Here is a 20,245-nt window from a genome sequence, read left to right as displayed (position 1 = left end):
TATTTTAAGTTGCTTGAGAATCCTGTACTAACATTGTCTTCATTTGTATGTTTTTGACAAATCCAATATTCTGTATAATTCCTTTGTTCTTATAAATTATTTCTTTTTTCCTGGAGGTACTGAGGACTTTCTATCTTTACAGTCTAATAGTTTTAGTAGGATATGTCTTGGTGTTAATCATCCTGAGTTAATTTTTTCCAGTACCCTGGATTCATTCAGTGTCTTGATTCAGGCCTTCTATTTCTGGAATGTTTTCTTGGATTCCTTTCTCGTGGTGAAATACATAGCAGAATTTACCATCATAACCATTAAATGTGTCGTTCAGTGGCATTAAGTATGTTCACACTGATGTGTTACCATCATCACCATCCACCTACAGAACTCTTCTCTTGAAAAACTGAGCTTTTTATTATTCAGTCAGCAGTAATTCCACATTCTCCTCTCAGTTCCTGGCAGTCGGCATTCTACTTTGCCTCTAAAAATCTGATCACTACCTCGTTTAAGTTGAATCAAAACATATTTTCCTTTTGTGACTGGCTTATTTCACTTAGCATAATGTCCTCAAGGTTTGTCCATGTTGTAGCATATGTTAGAATATTTTCTTTTTAAGGCTGGATAATACTTCTTTTTATGTGTATACCACATTGTTTGTCCATTCATCTGTTAATGGATCTTTGGTTTGCTTCCGTCAGCTGTTGTGAATAATGCAGCTATGCACATAGGTGTACAAATTTCTGCTCATATGCCCAAAGTGGGATTGCAAAGTCGTATGGTAATTCTGTTTTTAATTTTTCAGAAATTGCAGTATTGTTTTTCATAGTGGCTGCAACTTTTTTAGAGTTCCAATGATAGTTCACACAATTTCTGGTTTATCCATCTCCTTCCCGACACTACAGTTATTTTCTTTTTTTTTTTTGATAGTAGCCATCCTAAAAGTGCAAGGTGATATCTCAAGATGATTTTGAGTTGCATTTCCCTAATGCTTAGTAATGTTAAACATTGTTTCTTGTGCTTAATTGTCTGTCTTCTTTGGAGAAATATTTATTTAAGTCCTTTGCCCATTTAAAAAATCAGTTTAATATTGAGTTGTAGGAGCTTTATATATTCTGAATATTGATTACTTATCAGATATGCAGATATTTTCTCCTGTTCCTTAGATGGTCTTTTCAATCTGATTGTTTTTTGATGCACAGTTTTAAATTTTGCTGTAGTCCAACTTATTTTTTGTCTTGTTGCCGGTGCTTTTGGTGTCATGTCTAAGAAATCATTGCCAAATCTGATGTCATGAGGATTTTATCCTCCTAGAAATTTTATAGTTCTTACATTTACATCTTGGATTTGTTTTCTGAGTTGGTTTTTGTATATGACGTGTCTAACTTCTGTCATTTTTATGGGGATATCCAGCTTTCCCAGCACAATTTACTGAGAAGACTAATCTTTCCCCGTTGAATGGTCTTGGTTCCCTTGCCAAAAATCATGTGAACATATATGGAGGGTCTGTTCTGTTCCAGTGTCTACCTGTGTTTATGCCAATACCATAATGTTTGAAACTGTAGCTTTGTAATTTTGAAATCAGAAAGTGTAAGATACATCCGAGTTCTTCTTTTTCAAGATTGTTTTGGCTACTTAGGGTTCCTTGAAATTCCAAGTGAATTTTCTTTATCTGTAAAAAAAATGCCATTGGGATTTTAGTAGGGATTGTATTAACTCTGTAGATCACTTTGGGTAGTATGGACATCCTACCAGTATTTAGTCTTCCAACCCACAAACACATGTATATTTCTATTTGTGCCTTCTTTGATTTCCTTCAGCAATGTTTTGTCATTTTCAATGTGTACCTCTTTAGTTAGGTCTATTCATAATTTATTCTTTTGATGCTATTGGAAATGAGATTTTAAAAGATTTCCTTTTTGGGTTGTTCATTGTTAGTGTATAAAAATACAACTGATTTTTGTGCATGGATATTTTTTGTGTGTTCATTTTTAGAAATTTGAATTAGCTAAGTAGTTCTAACACTGTGTGTGGGTATATATTTGTATGTTGAGGACTTAATGTTTTCTACATGAAAGATCATGCCATCTGTAAACAGAGATAATTTTACTTCTTCCTTTCTGATGTCGATGCCTTTTAAATATATTTTTCTAACTTAATTGCTCTGGCTGGAAGTATGCTGAATAGAAATGGTGAAAGCAGTCAGTCATCCTTGCTTTGTTCCTAATCTTAGAAGAAAAGCTTTCAGTCTTTATTGAGTATTATGTTTCTTGTGGGTTTCTCATATATTGCTTTGATTATGTGGAGGTAGTTTCCTTCTATTCATAGTTTGAATGGTTTTATGATGAATGGATGTTGAAATTTGTCAAATGCTTTTTCTTAATCAGTTTAGATGATAGTATGGTTTTTGTTCTTTCTATTAATGTGATTACATTGATGGGGGGTGTTGGTGTATACAACTGTCTTTTCTTCCAACTATAAAGACCACTTGGTCATGATGTAAAACTGTTTAATATACCATTGAATTTCGTTTGCTAGTATTTTGTTAAGGATGTTACATCAGTATTCATAAGGGATGTTCTATAGTTTTCTTAATGGTATTTTTTTAGGGTGGGGGCTGGGTCTGGTTTTGGTTTCAGGATAATGCTAGCCTACAGACTGGTTTCAAATAGGAAAAGGAGTACGTCAAGGATGTATATTGTCACCCTGCTTATTTAACTTCTATGCAGAGTACATCATGAGAAACGCTGGACTGGAGGAAACACAAGCTGGTATCAAGATTGCCGGGAAAAATATCAATAACCTCAGATATGCAGATGACACCACCCTTATGGCAGAAAGTGAAGAGGAACTAAAAAGCCTCTTGATGAAAGTGAAAGAGGAGAGTGAAAAAGTTGGCTTAAAGCTCAATGTTCAGAAAACAAAGATCATGGCATCTAGTCCCATCACTTCATGGGAAATAGATAGGGAAACAGTGGAAACAGTGTCAGACTATATTTTCTTGGGCTCCCAAATCACTGCAGATGGTGACTGCAGCCATGAAATTAAAAGGCGCTTACTCCTTGGAAGAAAAGTTATGACCAACCTAGATAGCATATTCAAAAGCAGAGACATTACTTTACCAACAAAGGTCCACCTAGTCAAGGCTATGGTTTTTCCTGTAGTCATGTATGGATGTGAGAGTTGGACTGTGAAGAAGGCTGAGCACTGAAGAATTGATGCTTTTGAACTGTGGTGTTGGAGAAGACTCTTGAGAGTCCCTTGGACTGCAAGGAGATCCAACCAGTCCATTCTGAAGGAGATCAACCCAGGGCTTTCTTTGGACAGAATGATGCTAAAGCTGAAACTCCAGTACTTTGGCCACCTCATGCGAAGAGTTGAGTCATTGGAGAAGACTTTGATGCTGGGAGGGATTGGGGTCAGGAGGAGAAGGGGACGACAGAGGATGAGATGGCTGGATGGCATCACTGACTCGATGGACGTGAGTCTGAGTGAACTCCGGGATTTGGTGATGGACAGGGAGGCCTGGCATGCTGTGGTTCATGGGGTCGCAAAGAGTCGGACACGACGGAGCGACTGAACTGAACTGAACTACATATTGAGATAAGTAGTGATCACCCACAGAGTGCCTTCCCAGACCAGAGTGACCTCCCATGCATCCCATGGCCATGTTGGACTATGCTCTTCCAGAGTGAGTTGACTGGATGAGAGGTGAGCATCTGAGATAGGTAGATGCATTTCCACATAGTTAAGGGATTGATGTCAGCAAGGGAGCAAGAGTTTCTGATCTCTCTGATCTTGAGACCTAGACACAGAGGAAGTTGGTGTGTAAAGAAGGGAAAGAGGTGAGGATGGGCAGAGAGAGGCAGAAGCCAGAGAGGTAGCACAGGGTTGCCTGTGCCCGCCAGTCCTTCTAAAGGCAATTCAAAATCCTCTGTTCTCAGGAAAAAATGCCTCCCTTGGGCTCAACTAGATCCAGTTGTTTGTCTTCAGTTCAGTTCAGTTGCTCAGTTGTGTCTGACTCTTAGCAACCCCATGAACCGCAGCATGCCAGGCCTCCCTATCCATCAGCAATTCCTGGCGTTAACACAAACCCATGTCCATCAAATTGGTGATGCCATCCAACCATCTCATCCTCTGTCGTCCCCTTATCATCCTGCCCTCATTCTTACCCAGCATCAGGGTCTTTTCAAATGAGTCAACTCTTCACATCAGGTGGCCAAAGTATCGGAGTTTCGGCTTCAACATCAGTCCTTCCAATGAACACTCAGGACTGATCTCCTTTAGGATGGACTGGTTGGATCTCCTTGCAGTTCAAGGGACTCTCAAGAATCTTCCCCAACTCCACAGTTCAAAAGCATCAATTCTTCGGTGCTCAGCTTTCTTTATAGTCCAACTCCCACATCCATACATAACCACTGGAAAAACCTTAGCCTTGACTAGATGGGCCTTTGTTGGCAAAGTAATATCTCTGCTTTTTAATATGCTATCTAGGTTGGTCATAACTTTCCTTCCAAGCAGTAAGTGTCTTTTAATTTCATGGCTGCAATCACCATCTGCAGTGATTTTCGAGCCTAAAAAATAAAATCCGACACTATTTCCACTGTTTCTCCATCTATTTGCCATGAAGTGATGGGACTGGAGGCCATGATCTTCGTTTTCTGAATGTTGAGCTTTAAGCCAACTTTTTCACTCTCCTCTTTCAGTTTCATCAAGAGGATCTTCAGTTCTTCACTTTCTGACATAAGGGTGGTGTCATCTGCATATCTGAGGTTATTGATATTTCTCCCGGCAATCTTGATTCCAGCTTGTGCTTCCTCCAGCCCAGCGTTTCTCATGATGTACTCTGCATATAAGTCAATATGCGATAAAAACAGGCTGCTCTAAACTCCCTTGATGAGAATAAACAGGCATGGCCTTGGTCTGAAGAGCTGTTACTGAAGAGCTGTTTGCTCATTACTATTCATATTTCAAATACAGGAATTGAGGATGTTTTCAGTAACAGGAGAAAGATCTTAGCAGAAGACTGAGCTGCATGCATGCTGTTGAGAGATGTGGCTTTGTTTTCAGACGTGCTGTCCCATATACATACTGTGGCTGCAAGTGTGTTGGAAGGACGGTAGGGCTTGGGGGTCCTATTCCGAAAGGACCAGAGAGGTCAGTCCTCCTGGTCCCTGGGAACAAAGGAAAGAGTGGCTGGTTTCCTGTCTGGAGGAGGGGTATTCATCACCGCTTTCCATGAACCTGTGGTTCCTTCAGGCCTCATTCCAATTTCTGAAGTACAGATATCGTTTAAATTTTTCTTTGCAGTGTGTTCAGTCACCCACTTGGGTCTGACTCTTTGCAACCCCATGACCTGCAGCACACCAGGCCTCCCTGTCCCTCACCATCTCCCAAAATTTGTCCAAGTTCAAGTCCTTTGCATCGGTGATGCCATCTCATCCTCTGAAGCCTTCGTCTCCTTCTGCCCTCAATCTTTGCCAGCATGAGGGACTTTTCCATAGAGTTTGCCATTTGCATCAGATGACCAAAGTCCTGGAGCTTCATCATCAGTCTCTCCAATGAGTATTTAGAGTTGATTTCTCTTAAGATTGACTGGTTTGATTTCCTTGCTGTCCAAGGGACTTTCAAGAGTCTTCTCTAGCACCATAGTTTGAAGACATCAATTCTTCGGCATTGTGCTTCTTTCTGGTCCAGCTTTCACAACTGTTCATGACCACTGGGACAACCATAGCCTTGACTATATAGACCTTGTTGGCAGAGTAATGTCTCTGCTTTTCAGCACACTGTCTAGATTTGCCATAGCTTTCCTGCTAAGAAGAAATCGTCTTCTGATTTCATGGCTGCAGTCATCATCTGCAGTGATCTTAGAGCCCCAGAAGAGGAAATCTGTCACTACTTCCACCTTTTCCCCTTATTTGCCATGAAGTAATGGGGTTGGATGCTGTGATTTTAGTTTTTGGGTTTTTTAAAATATTTAATTTTAAGCTGGCTCTTTAACTCTCTTCCTTCACTCTCATCAAGAAGCTCTTTAGTTCCTCTTTGCTTTCTGCCAATAGAGTGGTATCATCTGCATATCTGAAGTAGTGATGATTCTCCCACCTATCTTGAATCCAGCTAGTAACTCATCCAGCCTGGTATTTCTCATGGTGTGGTCAGTGTGTAGGTTAAACAAACAAGGGAACAACAGTTTGCCCTGTTGTACTCCTTTCTCAATCTTGAACCAATCAGTTGTTCCACACAGGGTTCTGACGTTGCTTCTTGACCAACATACAGGTTTCTCAGAAGACAGGTAAGATGCTCTGGTATGCTTGTCTCTCTAAGAGCTTTGCACAGTTTGTTATGATCCACATATTCAAAGGCTTCAGTGTAGTCGACGAAAGAGAGGTAGATGTCTTTCTGGAATTCCCATGCTTTCTCTAGGATCCAGCAGAAGTTGCCAATATGATCTCTAGTTCCTTTTCTTTTTCTAAACCCTGCTTGGGCATCTGAAGTTCTTGGTTAACACAATGCTAAAGACTGGCATGCAGAATTTTAACCATGATCTCACTAGCATGGGAGATGAGTGCAATTGTCCGACAGTTAGTACATTCTTTACTACTAGTCTTCTTGGGAATTGGGCTGAGGATTGACTTTTTCCAGTTCTGTGGCTATTGCTGGATCTTCTGGATTTGCTAACATGTTGAATGCAGCACCTTGAAGGCATGATCCTTAAGGGTTTTCAATAGCTCTACTGGAATTCTTTGCAGTAATGTGTCAATAAAATCAAGTAAATATACAGAGGCCTATGGTCAAAAACTTATAAGCCGAAAGTGTAAGTTCTGGGATCTGTTGGCCTTTACATGATGGAAGTGTAGCAACAGTGCTCCTGATCTCAGAGGGAGAGCAGTGAGTGCTCCTGAAGAGATATCTTAGTTCTCTGCCCAAGGATGGAACCTGGGTAGACTGGATGAAACCCCAGGAATCCTAGTCAACATACCACCAGGAACTAGAGGCTAGAAGCAAAGTGACTCTGGCTCTATCCCCCATTTGAAAGCAAGAATGTCTCAAGGAGGCAAAAACTATAATTAGGTACAAAGTTTATTGTTAGAGACACAGCACAATGCATGGCAGAGCACACAGAGAAGCAGGTTGTTTATTTAAGACAGAAGGAAGGCAGAAATACGCCCCCAGAGGGAAAGGGTATGGGCATCCTCTCTGAGGAGGAGGAGGAGTGCAGTAGGCAGAGCTAAGCAGAGACACACACCCATGGTGGAGTGAAGGCCTCCTGGATGAGAGGGAGCCCAGTAAAGATGTGACATAAAGTAACTGATATAGGACAGTCCTTCCAGATCATTGTTTACCTTTGGCCAATTACCTTGTTAATTTCTTCACACCTGACTGGCCCATAGACCCTCAAAAGGTGCATGTGAAACTGTTTTGTAAGATAGATGCCACCACAGAGACCTATGGGTGCGTGTCCACTTATTATGGGGTGGGGCCTCTCCCTTTTCGATCCCCAAGAACTCTTCCTGCACACATGTAGACAGGGAAGTCTTTGTTGAACTCAGCAGTGGGCTCCGTATCTCTTTGCTTGTGCAGCTTTTGCCACTAGCTTTGTCCTTGGAGTGTCTGGGTGTGAACAAAGCTTGATTTTACTCGACTTGACAAACACCAGGGGTCCAACCCAAAGGCACCCTGTCTCCTACCTTACTACCCATGCAAGTTCCCTTCCTCTCGGTGTCTTGGATTGCATGTCTGTAAAATGAGAAGGGGTTGCCTAGACTATCTCTGAGGCAGAGAGGAGACAAACATCCCTTGAACTTCAAGGCAGGAAGAGGTTGAGGGATGAATCTGAACATGGCTGGACACCCTCTCTGCTTGAAACTTTAGAAGGGATTAGGACTGTGCAGATGGTACATTCTCTGATGAGGCATCCATAGTCACACTGTCATGGGAAGAAAGAAATCCTGGATGGTCAAGGGTGAGGGGAGTCTACTGGATATAAGCCCACTCAACCTGGCCAGAGAAGTTGGTGCTTCACAGTCAGCCAGAGGCAGCCACGATGACCTCCAAGCCCCAGGGCTACAGCTTGCATTGATGAGAGGAGTCTGGGGTTTGAGGAGAGGTCTGAACAGGGCTCTACCTGAGGGAGGCATCAGTAGAAAGAATTTGAAACCATGGGAGAGAATGAGCCCAAGCCTAGAGTGAATGCAAGGAGAGAAGGGAGCCAGAGCTGAGGCGCCTTCTCCTCCTTGTGGATGTCCAGGAGAGGAGGAGAGACGAGTGAAAGAGGCTGAAGGATAAAAATACTGAAGGCAGGAGAGCAAAGGGAAGGAGGTAGCAGTGACCAGTGGGGTCAAATGCAGTCTGTGTTTGGCAGAGATGGAGGGCTAGACACCTGTCTTGTTGAGAAGGAGACCCTTGATTTTGCACAGGGGCATCTTGGAGACCTCCTTTTAGCCCTTGCCCCTGAGTCGCAGGGTGCCCCCCTTTTTTGTGACAAATCTTCCAGATGTGAAGCCAGTTTCAATCTTTATTCTGAGGGTGGAGTTACATAGGAGGCTTGCCTTGTGGCCTCATCCCATGGCTCAGTGGGGAAGCCGTGAGCAGCAGAGGGTCATCTTTTTATTGGGATGTTGGCAGCTCACAGCTCTGGGCATTGCCACCTTCCCTGGGGCGGGGTGGGTGGGGGGAGCTCAAAACTCGCAGATCACGAGGAGTTGCTTACTGCAGGGTATGTCATTCCACTGGCCCTCAGGAGAGATTTCCACACAGTTCTCTGGTTGTCCATCATCGCTGTTGTTGGGCTCCCCAGTGGCCCAGTAGGAATAGACCAGTATTTCCCCAGTGGGGTAGGTGAACCTCCCCTCCGTGGAGATGTCATTCATGCTCAGGTAAGCATTCCTTTTGTGGGCTCTGACTAACTGTGTCACGGCCTTGTTCTCGGCTGCAGAGAGTGGGGAGGCTAGCTGTCCCTTAGCCTCTGTGCAGAGCTGTTGGGCATCTGAATATGATTTGACTGCACCTGCCGTCTTGAAGATCTTCTCCCCGACAGCCTGGCCATCAGGGAAGAGCACCGCTAGGGGAAGAGGAGAGTCAGGCTGGGGATGTGGCAGCACCTAGACCTGTGCTTCAGCTGGAGTCCCCAGCACCCACGAGGGCACCAGGGCACCAGATAGAACAAAAGCAAGGCACTTGGCCCCCAAGCATCCATCATGCAAGAGATGAGGACCCTGGAACTCAGGAGCTTATGCAGAAGCCCAAAGTCGCCCAACTGTCAAATGTAGATGAGGATCAGACCTTGTTGGAGGTGACACTAAAGCTCCCACATGCACTTTCTGTTCTTCCCCGTGCTGTTCACGAGAATCCGGCATTTTAATTACTGTGTAAATAGGAAGGGCTTTGGCAGGGAAATGACAGTGTAGAGTCCAGGGCCGTTCCTGAGAGTGTGGAAAACAAACCCGGTGGCTCACTGTCACCGTTGCATGATGACTGGGCATGTGGAGTTTTCAGAGCATTCTGTGCTGTGTGAAGGGGTGAGGAGAAAGGGGAGGACAGGGGTGCATCTGAGAGCAGCCAAGTGCTGGCCTCTGCACCAGGGCAGTCCAGTGTTGGCTTCCGTATGCTCACAGGTGAACCTATGGCCAGTCAGCCTCCCTGGACCACTGAGCAGGGGGTGATGGCATCTGAGAGCTCTAAGTGGGGGCGGGAGGGCATGGTGGGATCAGCTTTGGAGAAGCCCTGTCTGGGCTTCAGAAAGTCATGTGTTCAGCCCTACGCTGGCAATGACAGCCCAGGTGACAAGGGAAAGTCACTTCGCCTTTCAGAGTCTAATCTCATATTTCTAAGGAAAAGGTACACTGAAAAACAGTATCCCTTATGTGACGTGTTAAGTATCTCTTCTTATTCCATCCCATCCACACCGCTCTGACTCCAGGGTCTGCATGGAAATCTTCAGGGCTCCTAAGAGGGCTCACTGGACTGGTTCTGAACCCAGGCTGCACACTGACCCACTGCCCTTTTCCTCTGATTAGCTTCAACAAGCAATTGGATTTTCCATGTAGTCAGGATGGCATGCAGACAGCCCTGGGCAAGGTCAGTGCAAGCTTGTGTGCCATGATTGGTTACATCCCATGCATCTGGGTGGGTATGTGTGTGCATGCGTGAATACATCCATGTGTCCCTTTGCAGCTACATGGGCTCATTCAAGGTCCATCAGGATGGGTGTGCCTATGTCTGCATGTGTGTTCATCTATGTAGGTAGTGTGGACTGAGTGATGGTGTTTAGGTACACGCGTGTGGCCAGCACATATGCCCAAGTTCACCTTTGTTTATAGCAGTCTGCATGAAGGGTTAATTTTTAAGTTGTGCTCAACTCTTTTTAACCCCATGGACTGAAGCCCACCAGGGACTTCTGTTCATGACATTTTCAGGCTAGGATATTGGAATGGTCTGCCATTTCCATTCCAGGGGATCTTCCCGATGCAGAAATCAAACCCAGGTGTCCTGCAATGCAGGCATATTCTTTACCACCTGAGCTACCAGGGAATGAGATAGTAAATAGATATGTAAATATGATTGTGCAAGAAGGAAGACATAAACTGCTGAGAATTCTCATCCAACTACTTCAGTCCTTAGTTGGCTTGAGTTCCTAGGAGCCAACCCTATGTCTCACCCAATCAGGCCCCTTTATGTTCTGCTCCTTCAGATAACCCTACTTTTTTTGGATCAGTGAGGTTTGATAAGTGATGTGCTTTCAAAACTGTCATCAGGGAGAGCAGAGAAGGAGGAGGGGCAGTTGATGCAGTATCCCATAGGCACACGGCACTGAGGTGTGTGCTCCAAGAGGCCTCTGCCTGCTTAGGATCCAGGCTTAGGGAAGAATCTCTGCTTTAAACTCCACAAGAGGGGCAGGGGAATCCAGCACGGGCCAGAGACTGGAGGCAGCCTATTCCTTCCAGACCCAGGGACATCTTTAGGGCAAGATACTTGGTGGCCACACACCAAGGATAGGTCCTCAGCAGACTTAAACCCCACAGGGATCATCCCACCCCCACTCTCAGGATCATGTCTGGATTCTCTGCTGCTATGGACTGTGCAGCTTCTTCTCTGGCATTTGCACACCTGGCCCCACAGAGGGAAGAAATGCATCCTGGGTTGGGTGTCCCTTTGTCTGTCATAGGAACCTGCCCAGGGTAGGCTGTGGTGAAGGTCTGCTTAACTGGTGACATGGACCGCATCCTCCTCCTTGTCCTGTGCATCTACTTGAGCTTCTGGAGCACGTGGGACATGGCTCTGTCCCAGCCCTGTCCTTAGCCCCGCTCCTGCCCCATGTCTAGGTCCAGTCCCAGTCATGGTCCCAGCAAGTCCAATTTAGACCCAGCCAAGTGAACTACAAGCCAAGCCTAGACTAAGTCTGAGGCCCATGATCAGGGGCTGGCTCAGGGTCAGGTCCAGGAACTCACCGTTCTTATACTGAGAGAAGGCATTCTGGAAGCGTCGCAGATGTCCCTCTAAGATTGTCACCTGCTGCTTGAGAGCATTGACCTCTGCAGGAGAGAGAGGCCAAGTAAAGACAGATCCAGAACAGCCTGGGGTCACTCAGAGCCCAGGCCTCAGGTGAAGAGTATCCAGGTGGAGCTGCAAGTTAGGGGTAGGGTAAGGAGGTGGAACAGAGTCCTCGGAAGCCCACCTCTGCTGACCTAGCTGGCCTCTGCATCCACGGGATTCCCTGTGGTTCTCTTCTGAACAGTATCCCATGAACAGGTCCCTGTGCCTCACTGACTGTGAACCAGATGTCATTTTAATTCCAAATTCTAGGAATCTGATAGCACTTCCTTTTGCATTGCAGGGGGTGATATGGTTGTAGGAGAGGATACACATAGCTTGAGTATTTCCCATCCATTGAGTTATTTGATGTTCAAGGTTATCTGATGAACTGGAGAGGGAGGTTGTCTTGTCATAAAGATCAGATAGAATTCTGCTCAGGTTGTCCTCCAGCGAGTCATAGAGGCTAAGCTCAGAGTCCACCTCGCCATACACCCTGTCAACTTTTCCTGCTTGGACCCCCACCTGTAAATGGGTTACCTGAGAGGGGAGCTGAGCTGAATAAGGCCTCCTCCCTGCCCCATACCCTAATGGGGCCCCCAGGGCTTCCTTACCTGCAAGCCCACTCTCACCCTTTTCTCCTCTTTGTCCAGGAGTACCTCTGTCCCCCTTCAGTCCTGGGGGGCCCCTGGCACCTGAAGGCCCCTGTGGACCTATGGCTCCAGCAGGCCCTGGATAAGAGAAGTAGAAATGGGTGAGTGCTGAACATACATTTCAGCATTTTCATGGCCTACCCCCCTCTCCCCCCCAACCTCCACACATGGACTTCCTATCCCCCAGCAGTACGCCTTCCCACATAGAAATGTCCCTCAGTGCCTGGATCCTCTCCTTGCATCCTCTCTGTACACTGACTGTCCCATAACCTAACAACCAGCCTTCCCTGAATACAGACAGTCCCTGCTGCTCACACCACCCTCTCCCTGGAGACAGACAGTTCCCAAAACCCAACACTGGCTCTCTCCCTAGAATTCCAGCTCTGACCTGGTGACTGGTGGTGGTGGGGACAGGGGATTATGAGCCCAGCCCCACGTCATTGCTCACCTGCCGCCCCAGCAGGTCCAGGGCCTCCAGGCACACCAGGGGCACCTCTCTCTCCTTTGAGGCCTGTGGGGCCTGGGGAGCCCTGCATACCTGGGGTACCCAGTCCTCCTGAGGAAGGAACACATTGGAGGAACATGGCTCAGAGTGTGCTCAGCAGGTACCATTTCCTTAGCAGTGTGGCTTGTCACCCACAGGTCCAGGTGAGAGAGTGACCCGGGAGACTGCTCCTGCCCGCTTGGTCTTCTCTAGGAAATTCAGTCAGTGTGGGAATGTGAGGGGAGAGGCCCAGGCCAGGCCTACCAGGCGTGGAGGTCCCCACCAAGGCTGCCAACATCACCCCTCCCTTCTCCCTCCCTCACCCACCACATACCACCCTCCTACCTTTGGGCCCAGGTTCTCCTTTGGGGCCTGGTGTGCCTGGAGGTCCCATGCTCCCCTGCCTCCCTGAGGGGCCCTCTGTTCCAGCTGGACCAGGCTTACCTGGAGGCCCTGGGGAAAAAGGACCAGCCCAGTCAGTGACACTGAATCTCCTTGGAAGTGGGAGTGCATAAAAGATGGGGCTGTAATAGAAGTCAGACAGGCAGCCTCCTCCCAAAGATGTTGCCCTCACTCTCCACCCTCCCCAGGAGCTCCAGTCTTCCCTGAAATAACCGCATGCCACCTTGAGAATGACCTTCCTCTTCCTGGGGCAGAATCTGTGCGCGCCTACTGCCATGGCCTAGCGGCAGCACGCCATCTGCAGACACCTGCATTCCATGCCCAGCTGCTCACCAGGTGGTCCAGTGTCTCCCTTTGGTCCAGGTTCCCCAGCAGAGCCATTGTCTCCTTTCGGCCCAGTGGGGCCAGCTGGTCCTGGCATTCCTGCTCGTCCTGCAGGTCCTGGTGAACCTGTGACAAGAAGAGATGGACATAAAGCTGATCCCGGCCCAGGAGGAGCCAGCTGCCTGCAGGGTCAGGACCCTTGCATTCTTTCAGGTTTCCGTAGGGTGTAGACACTCCCCCTCCAGGTGTCTGATCCAGTGGCTACGTAGGAAATGCGTGTTTACATCTCCATTTTACAGGAGAAGGAACAGGCTTGCAGAACTGGAGGCAGATCCAAACCTAGACCCACCTGACTTTGCATACAATGCACCTGCCCCTGCCCCAAGGCCACGGTATTTATGGCAGGTAAGTCTGTCAGCTTATACCCTGGACCATGGACTCCCTCCCCTCCCCCTTCCCGGAACCAAAGGTTTCTGTCAGAAATGACACCTGACAGTAATCACCAGAGGAACAGAAAGCAAAAGCACAATGAGCTGTCACCTCACACCTCTCAGAATGGCTGTTGTCAGACAGCAAATAGGAAGCGCTGGAGAAGGAGAGAAAAGGAAAGCTCTGTGCAGTAGGGATGCAAACTGGAACAGCCACTGTGGAGACAGTATGGAGGTTTCTCAGACAGTTAAAACTCGAGCTACCGTATAATCCATCAATTCCACTTCTGAGCATTCAACTAAAGAAAATGGAAACACTAACCTGAAAAGATATATGCACCCCCAAGTTAATTACAGCGTCATTCACGGTAGCCCAGACATGGATGCAGCCTAGAGCCCAAGTATCTGTGGATGGATGAACGGGTGTAGAAAATGCAGGGTGCACATACAATGGAACATCATTCAGGCATAAAGGGAATGAAATCCTGCTATTTGCAGCAACCTGGTGAACCCTGAAGGCACTGTGCTTAGTGGAATAAGTCACAGAGAAGGCGGCACTATACGATCTCACTTATATGTGAAATCAAAGAAAACAAATGAGCAAAAACGACATACTCACAGATACAGAGAGCAGATTTGTGGTTGCTAGAGGTGGTGTTGAGAAGTGGGCAGAATGGATAGAAATCTTCAAAAGGTACAAGTGTCCATTTAAAAAACCGTTGAGTCCCAGGAATACAATGTACAGTGAAGTTACTATAGTTAGTCATCCTGGGTTACATGCTTGAACATTGCTGAGCAAGCAGATCTTAAAAGTTCTCATCACACACAAATCGTAACTATATGTGTTGATGACTTATTGTGACAATCATTTCACAATATATGCAAATATGAATTATTATGATGTACATATGATTCTAATATATTATAGATCAATTCTATTTTAATATAAAGAAGAGAAAAAACTAACATGCTTTTAGAATTATGGAAGAAAGATGACATTATTGTGCATTATTAAGTGATAAAAGTAAGTTATAAACACTATTTAGTATGATTCAGTTTCTTCAACATGTCCACACCTGTGTCAGGCATGTGCACATGTAACACACATTGAAAAAGCCACAAGAAGAGCACACACACGTGTTAACAGTTGTTCTTTCTAAGGGGCACAATTCAGGCAATTTTAATTTTCTTCTTTTTGTATTTAGTGACCACATCCTAATTTGCTTTGGAAAAATGACCAAACATTTTAAAAAATCAGATTACCTAAAGAAGGCTGCCTAAGTCGGAAATTATAAGAGATTTGCATTCAAAGGCTAAAGGGAGAAATGCCTGTTGATTCAAGAATTATACACTCAGTTCTGTGAGTTTGGTTATACTTTTTTCATTGAGGTGAAATTCACATAATATAAAAAAACCTTTTTTTTTTTTTTTTTTTTTTTACTGTGATGTGTAGCTTGCAGGATCTCAGTTCCTCAATCAGGGATTGAACCTGAGGCCTGGCTGTGAGAACACCGAATCCTAACCTCTGGACCTCTAGGAATTACCTGTAATTAGTCATTTAAAGTATACAATTCAGTGGCATTGAGAACATTGACATAATTGTACGACTACCACTACTGTTTAGTTCAAGACTATTTCATTAATCCCAAAGTAAACCTCATACCCATTTATCACTCCATCCCTGCTTCCTCCCAGGCCCTGGCTACCTCTAGGCAGCTGCCTGTCTCTGTTACCTATTCTGGATATTTTATATAAATACATACAATGTATGACCCTTTGTGTCTGCCTTTTTAAACTAGGAGTGACATTCTTGAGGCTCATCCAATTTGCAGCACATCTCAGTACTTCATTCCTTTCTATGGCTGAGAAATGTTCTATAGTATGAATGCAATACATTTTCTTTATTCATTCACCATGGATAAATCTTGATAGACACTTGGGTTGTTTCCATCTTTTGACTGTTGTGAGCAAAGCATTCAGTGCAAAAAGACAACAAAAGAAATCTGTTAGTTACTACTAACTTGTTCAATCACTTATTTGTTCATTTCCTCATTTCATCTCTCTGTGCATTGAAAATCTCTCTGTGGAACATGGCTTTCTGCCTAGCACTGAGCAGGAAGTAAATGTCAGCACCAGGTCCTGGTCTGCAAGGAAGTTGTCACTGAATTTTAAACTGTGAGGTACAGGTTATGAGTGAAGAAAACAGCTTATGAGATGTCCCTCGTCCCATCCGAGCACCTGCAACCCATGGACACACACGTACTCATAGGAAACAGGACTTCAAGGCTGAAGAGGATTCAGAGACCTGGAGAGGAGAGATGACATGTCAGATCTGGAAACAATTCCCCCAGGGTAAGAAGGGCCAGGCTTGCCTGGGAAAGACTGTGCTGGTGGTGGAGACTGGGGTATTTGATGAGTGGTGAGAGCCTCTGTGCTGGACATTGTGTCTTGCTCTTAGTTCCAATTCTCACTAGGCAATTAATGGGAGCCTGGAGGATGGACCCCGCATCCCAGACCCCCTGGGCTTTTCCCTGGCTGGGGAGGGCAGCAGGTATCTTGGAAGCAAGTCACTCCTTAGAAGGGAGCATTAGAGGTTGCCCATCCTTTGGAACTGTGGTGTTGGAGAAGACTCTTGAGAGTCCCTTGGACTGAAAGGAGATCCAACCAGTGCATTCTGAAGGAGATCAGCCCAGGGATTTCTTTGGAAGGAATGATGCTAAAGCTGAAGCTCCAGTACTTTGGCCACCTCATGCGAAGAGTTGACTCATTGGAAAAGACTCTGACGCTGGGAGGGATTGGGGGCAGGAGGAGAGGGGACGACCGAGGATGAGATGGCTGGATGGAATCACAGACTCGATGGACGTGAGTCTGAGTGAACTCCGGGAGATGGTGATGGACAGGGAGGCCTGGCGTGCTGCGATTCATGGGGTCGCAAAGAGTCGGACACGACTGAGCAACTTCACTATCCTTTGCACAACCATGGAGGCCGTGAGAGCAGGGAGGGAGAAGAAGGGATACTTTTCAATTCAGGTCCTCTCGGGGAGCTAGAGAGAGCTGGCACCTTGAATACCACCCCTCCTCTGAGATCACTTCTTGGTGGCCTTCTCAAGCCCTAACCTGTTTATGTTGGAAGCTGCTTTCTTTCTAAAAGACAGATACTTGTCTCTTACCCTACAAATCCTGGGGATGTTATGTATTCTTTTCAGCTTTAATGTTGTTCATCTCTTTCCTCTCCAATCAAAACACAAACTCCAGAAAGAAAAAAGACCTCAGTTGATCCCCTATCACCCTGGCCCAGGGCCATGGTGGTCCCCTTGTCCTTGTCGCTGGTTCATCAAATTCTCACTTCTTGCCAGTAAAAACCAGATCTTCTCCTGTGGGGCAGTGTTGAAAATTCCCTTAATAATCAATACATTTGGAAACCTCAGGAGAATTCAGCTGGTTGGAACAGCAGAAGGATAAAACTTTATCTGGAAGACCCACCAAAAAAATGAAGCCTTGGCTCAATTCTTTGTCACTGTGTGGTTGATATTATTCTCACCTACAGATGATTAAACTGAAACTTACAACACTGTCATCAGTTTAAAAATATTTAACATTCTGCAGAGGCAACATTTAATACGAATGAAGAACAGTTAAGTTTTGGAGTGTGTGTACTCAGTCGCATCTGGCTCTCTGTGCATTGTAGCCTGACAGATTGTGGCCTGTGGATTGTAGTTGTCCATGATATTCTCCAGGCAATAACAGAGTGAGTTGCCATTTTCTATTCAGGGGATTGTCCCAACCGTGGGATCAAACCCATATCTCCTAAGTCTCCTACATGAGTGTACTAAGTCACTTCAGACGTGTGCAACCCAGTGGCCCAAAGCCCGCCAGGCTCCTCTGTCTGTGGGATTCTCCAAGCAAGAATACAGGAGAGGGTTGCCATGCCCTCCTCCAGGGGACCTCCTGACCCAGGGATGGAACCTGCATCTCTTACATCCCTTTCACTGGCAGTCAGGTTTTTTTTTTGCCACTAGCACCACTTGGTAAGCCCAATGAGTTCTGGAGCAGGGGACTCCAAATACCAGTCATCCGCTCATTGTTTGTACATTCTTGGGGTGGTTGGGGTCAGAAGATCCTAGGGGAGGAATCAGCACAGGTGGTTATGGAGCTGGGGACTTGGGCAAACCAGTCTTTGCCAACCAGTAAAGCCATGTCTCAGGTGGACTGAAGATCTGGGGGAAACCCACCCTCCTGGAAAGACCATCTTCAAGATTTCCACAGCAGAAGATTCAGAGTTTTGGGGTTGGTTACAATTCCAGTGCCCACCCCTTCCCACCAGGGCAAGCCCATGGTCCCAGCTCTACCTGGATCTCCCTTCTCTCCCCGGGGACCTTCTTTCCCATCTTGTCCATCACGACCAGGCAAGCCATTCTCCGGGGGGCTACACATAACCAGGGTACAGGCGTTGGGCAGTATTTTCTGGGAATAGGAAGTCATTTCTGCTCCCAGGGATCTCCAGGGCTGTGTGAGCAGGAGCAGCATGGATAGAGGGAGGAGAAGCATGTCCTAGGCAGAGGAACAGAGAGAGGGGCTGCTCTTGGTCCAAGGACAAGGATTAGGGCTGGCCCAGCTCCTGGAGGGCAGGAGAAGCCCTTCCCTCATCTCCTCTCCCATCCTCTGGGGCCAAGAGAAGCAGGGCTCCGAAAGCAGTTTAGGGAAAGTTAGGATAAGGTCTGACCAGGGAGGACATGAGCGGACCAGCTGGGCCTCTGACCTGGTCTGCCAGCACATGAATCTACTCTCAGACGCTCTGTGTCATCCCTCTTTGGGCTTGTCATCCCTGCCAGGGGCACTGTGATCAGGATATAGAATTCCTCACTGAGGCCATTGTCACCCCAGGAGGGACTCACTGAGGGCCCTCGGATGGGACCCTTCCCTCTCTGGGCCTCTTATCCCTTTTTATATCAGTAAGTCCGATACTTTACCTCTTACAATGCTGGCTTGTTTCTTCTCGCTGCTCTGGACAGGCTAGGACTGGAGTCTGCAGTGCTATCGAAAAAAAAAAAAGCCAGAGTAATAATGCTTGGTAAGGTCTGTCCCGAGCACAGAATGGGGCATGGCTGCTTATTTTCCAGGATTTGTCATTCCTGGGCTCCACCAGGAAAGTTCCTGGCACACCTAGAGTCCTGCCCAGGCCTCCTGAGAGGACTTGGGACAGGGGCCTCTTGGTAGAGAGGATGTGTAAGATGGGCGCCATCAGGGGGAAGCTGGCTTCAGAGGAGGAAAGCCCATGTCCAATAGAGCTTCTGATTACCATCAGAAAGGGACTCAGGGGCTAAGTGAGATCAGGGTGCAGGACATGGGTCACTGCCAGTGTTGGGCTTCTTTCCTCTCTCAGAGAGAAACTGTAATGTTTAGAGAATGTAAAAGAATTGTGGGAGTTGCAGACCTGGAGGAAAGCCTGAGGGGCCTGTGCAAAGGACCGAGCATTGCCAAGCAGGCTGAGGTAGTGGGAGGGAAGGGGCTTTCTGGCCAGAGAAGGGCCTCCTTCCAAGAGGACGATGAATTGCATTTTCCACAGGGACAATGGCATCAGAGATCTGGTTGGATGTCACATCCAACTTTCCCCTTCTCCCAGCCCAGGAAACACATCTCCCACCAAACAAAAGGAACACAGTGCTGAGCATCCATTATTACCTTGTGCCCCTCCTCCAACACTCACCCTCCTAGACTGGAACAGCTATATAGACCCTGCCTTCCTCAGCACCAGTAGGATAAAGCACCCATTCAGGCAGGAAGATACTCACTGGACCCAGGAAAGCAAATTGAGAGGCTAGGACAGAAACACAGTTGCTTCCTCTAGGGTTTCAGAACCTCCACACAAAGTGAAGTTCCTCAGCCACTACTGACTATTTATACCTGACCTGTAACCTGAGGTTCCAGTTCCAGTTTCCAGAAAAAAGAAGAACAAATTTTGGCTTGTTGACTCAGTCAATTTTGCCCCCACCTGCGTTCTGGACACATGCTGCTGTTCATGGCACTAAACACACACTAGAGTTCAAAGAGCACCCTCAGCCCAGGATCACATCGGTTCCTCACTGCAGCCCTGAGAGTTTAGTGGCAGCATCAGTGTCTGTGTTTCACGGATGTCCAGGAATCCAAGCTCCAGAGAAGACCAGCAAGCTGCACAATAACCTAGAGCTCTTGCAAAAGCAGCCTGCCTCTGCAGAGTCCAAGAAACAGTACCCGCTGTGCCCATTTCTCTTCCTTCTCACTCAACATTACTGCTCAGACACTAGGAAAGACCTGGGAGCTGCCTGGCAGATCTGAGCAGGAGTGGGGCAGGTAGGCAACAGCCTGTAGGGGGCAGTGTCTGGGGGAACTGCCACCCAACAGGGGTCACTCTTTTGCTTTCTGCTGTATCTAGGACAGCCCTCCACTTGTCTTTT

The 20,245-nt window shown here is 46.6% G+C and overlaps 1 protein-coding gene across 1 annotated transcript; it reads right to left on the bottom strand.

Annotated features, from left to right (window-relative positions):
- On the bottom strand, nucleotides 8,493–19,628 carry LOC102174188 (conglutinin). Its single transcript, XM_005699260.3, has 9 exons — nucleotides 19,604–19,628; nucleotides 18,782–18,849; nucleotides 18,161–18,362; nucleotides 13,393–13,509; nucleotides 13,003–13,110; nucleotides 12,622–12,729; nucleotides 12,135–12,251; nucleotides 11,439–11,522; nucleotides 8,493–9,052 (listed from the first exon to the last, which is right to left on the bottom strand). The coding sequence occupies exons 3-9, from the start codon at nucleotides 18,357–18,359 to the stop codon at nucleotides 8,670–8,672; spliced, it is 1,116 nt and encodes a 371-aa protein (XP_005699317.2). The 5' UTR covers nucleotides 18,360–18,362; nucleotides 18,782–18,849; nucleotides 19,604–19,628; the 3' UTR covers nucleotides 8,493–8,669.

The sequence above is a fragment of the Capra hircus genome, chromosome 28 (genome assembly GCF_001704415.2).
Source record: "Capra hircus breed San Clemente chromosome 28, ASM170441v1, whole genome shotgun sequence".
Classification (NCBI taxonomy): Eukaryota; Metazoa; Chordata; class Mammalia; order Artiodactyla; family Bovidae; genus Capra; species Capra hircus.
Note: the sequence above shows the minus strand (reverse complement) of the source record. Positions and strands in the feature narration are given on the sequence as shown.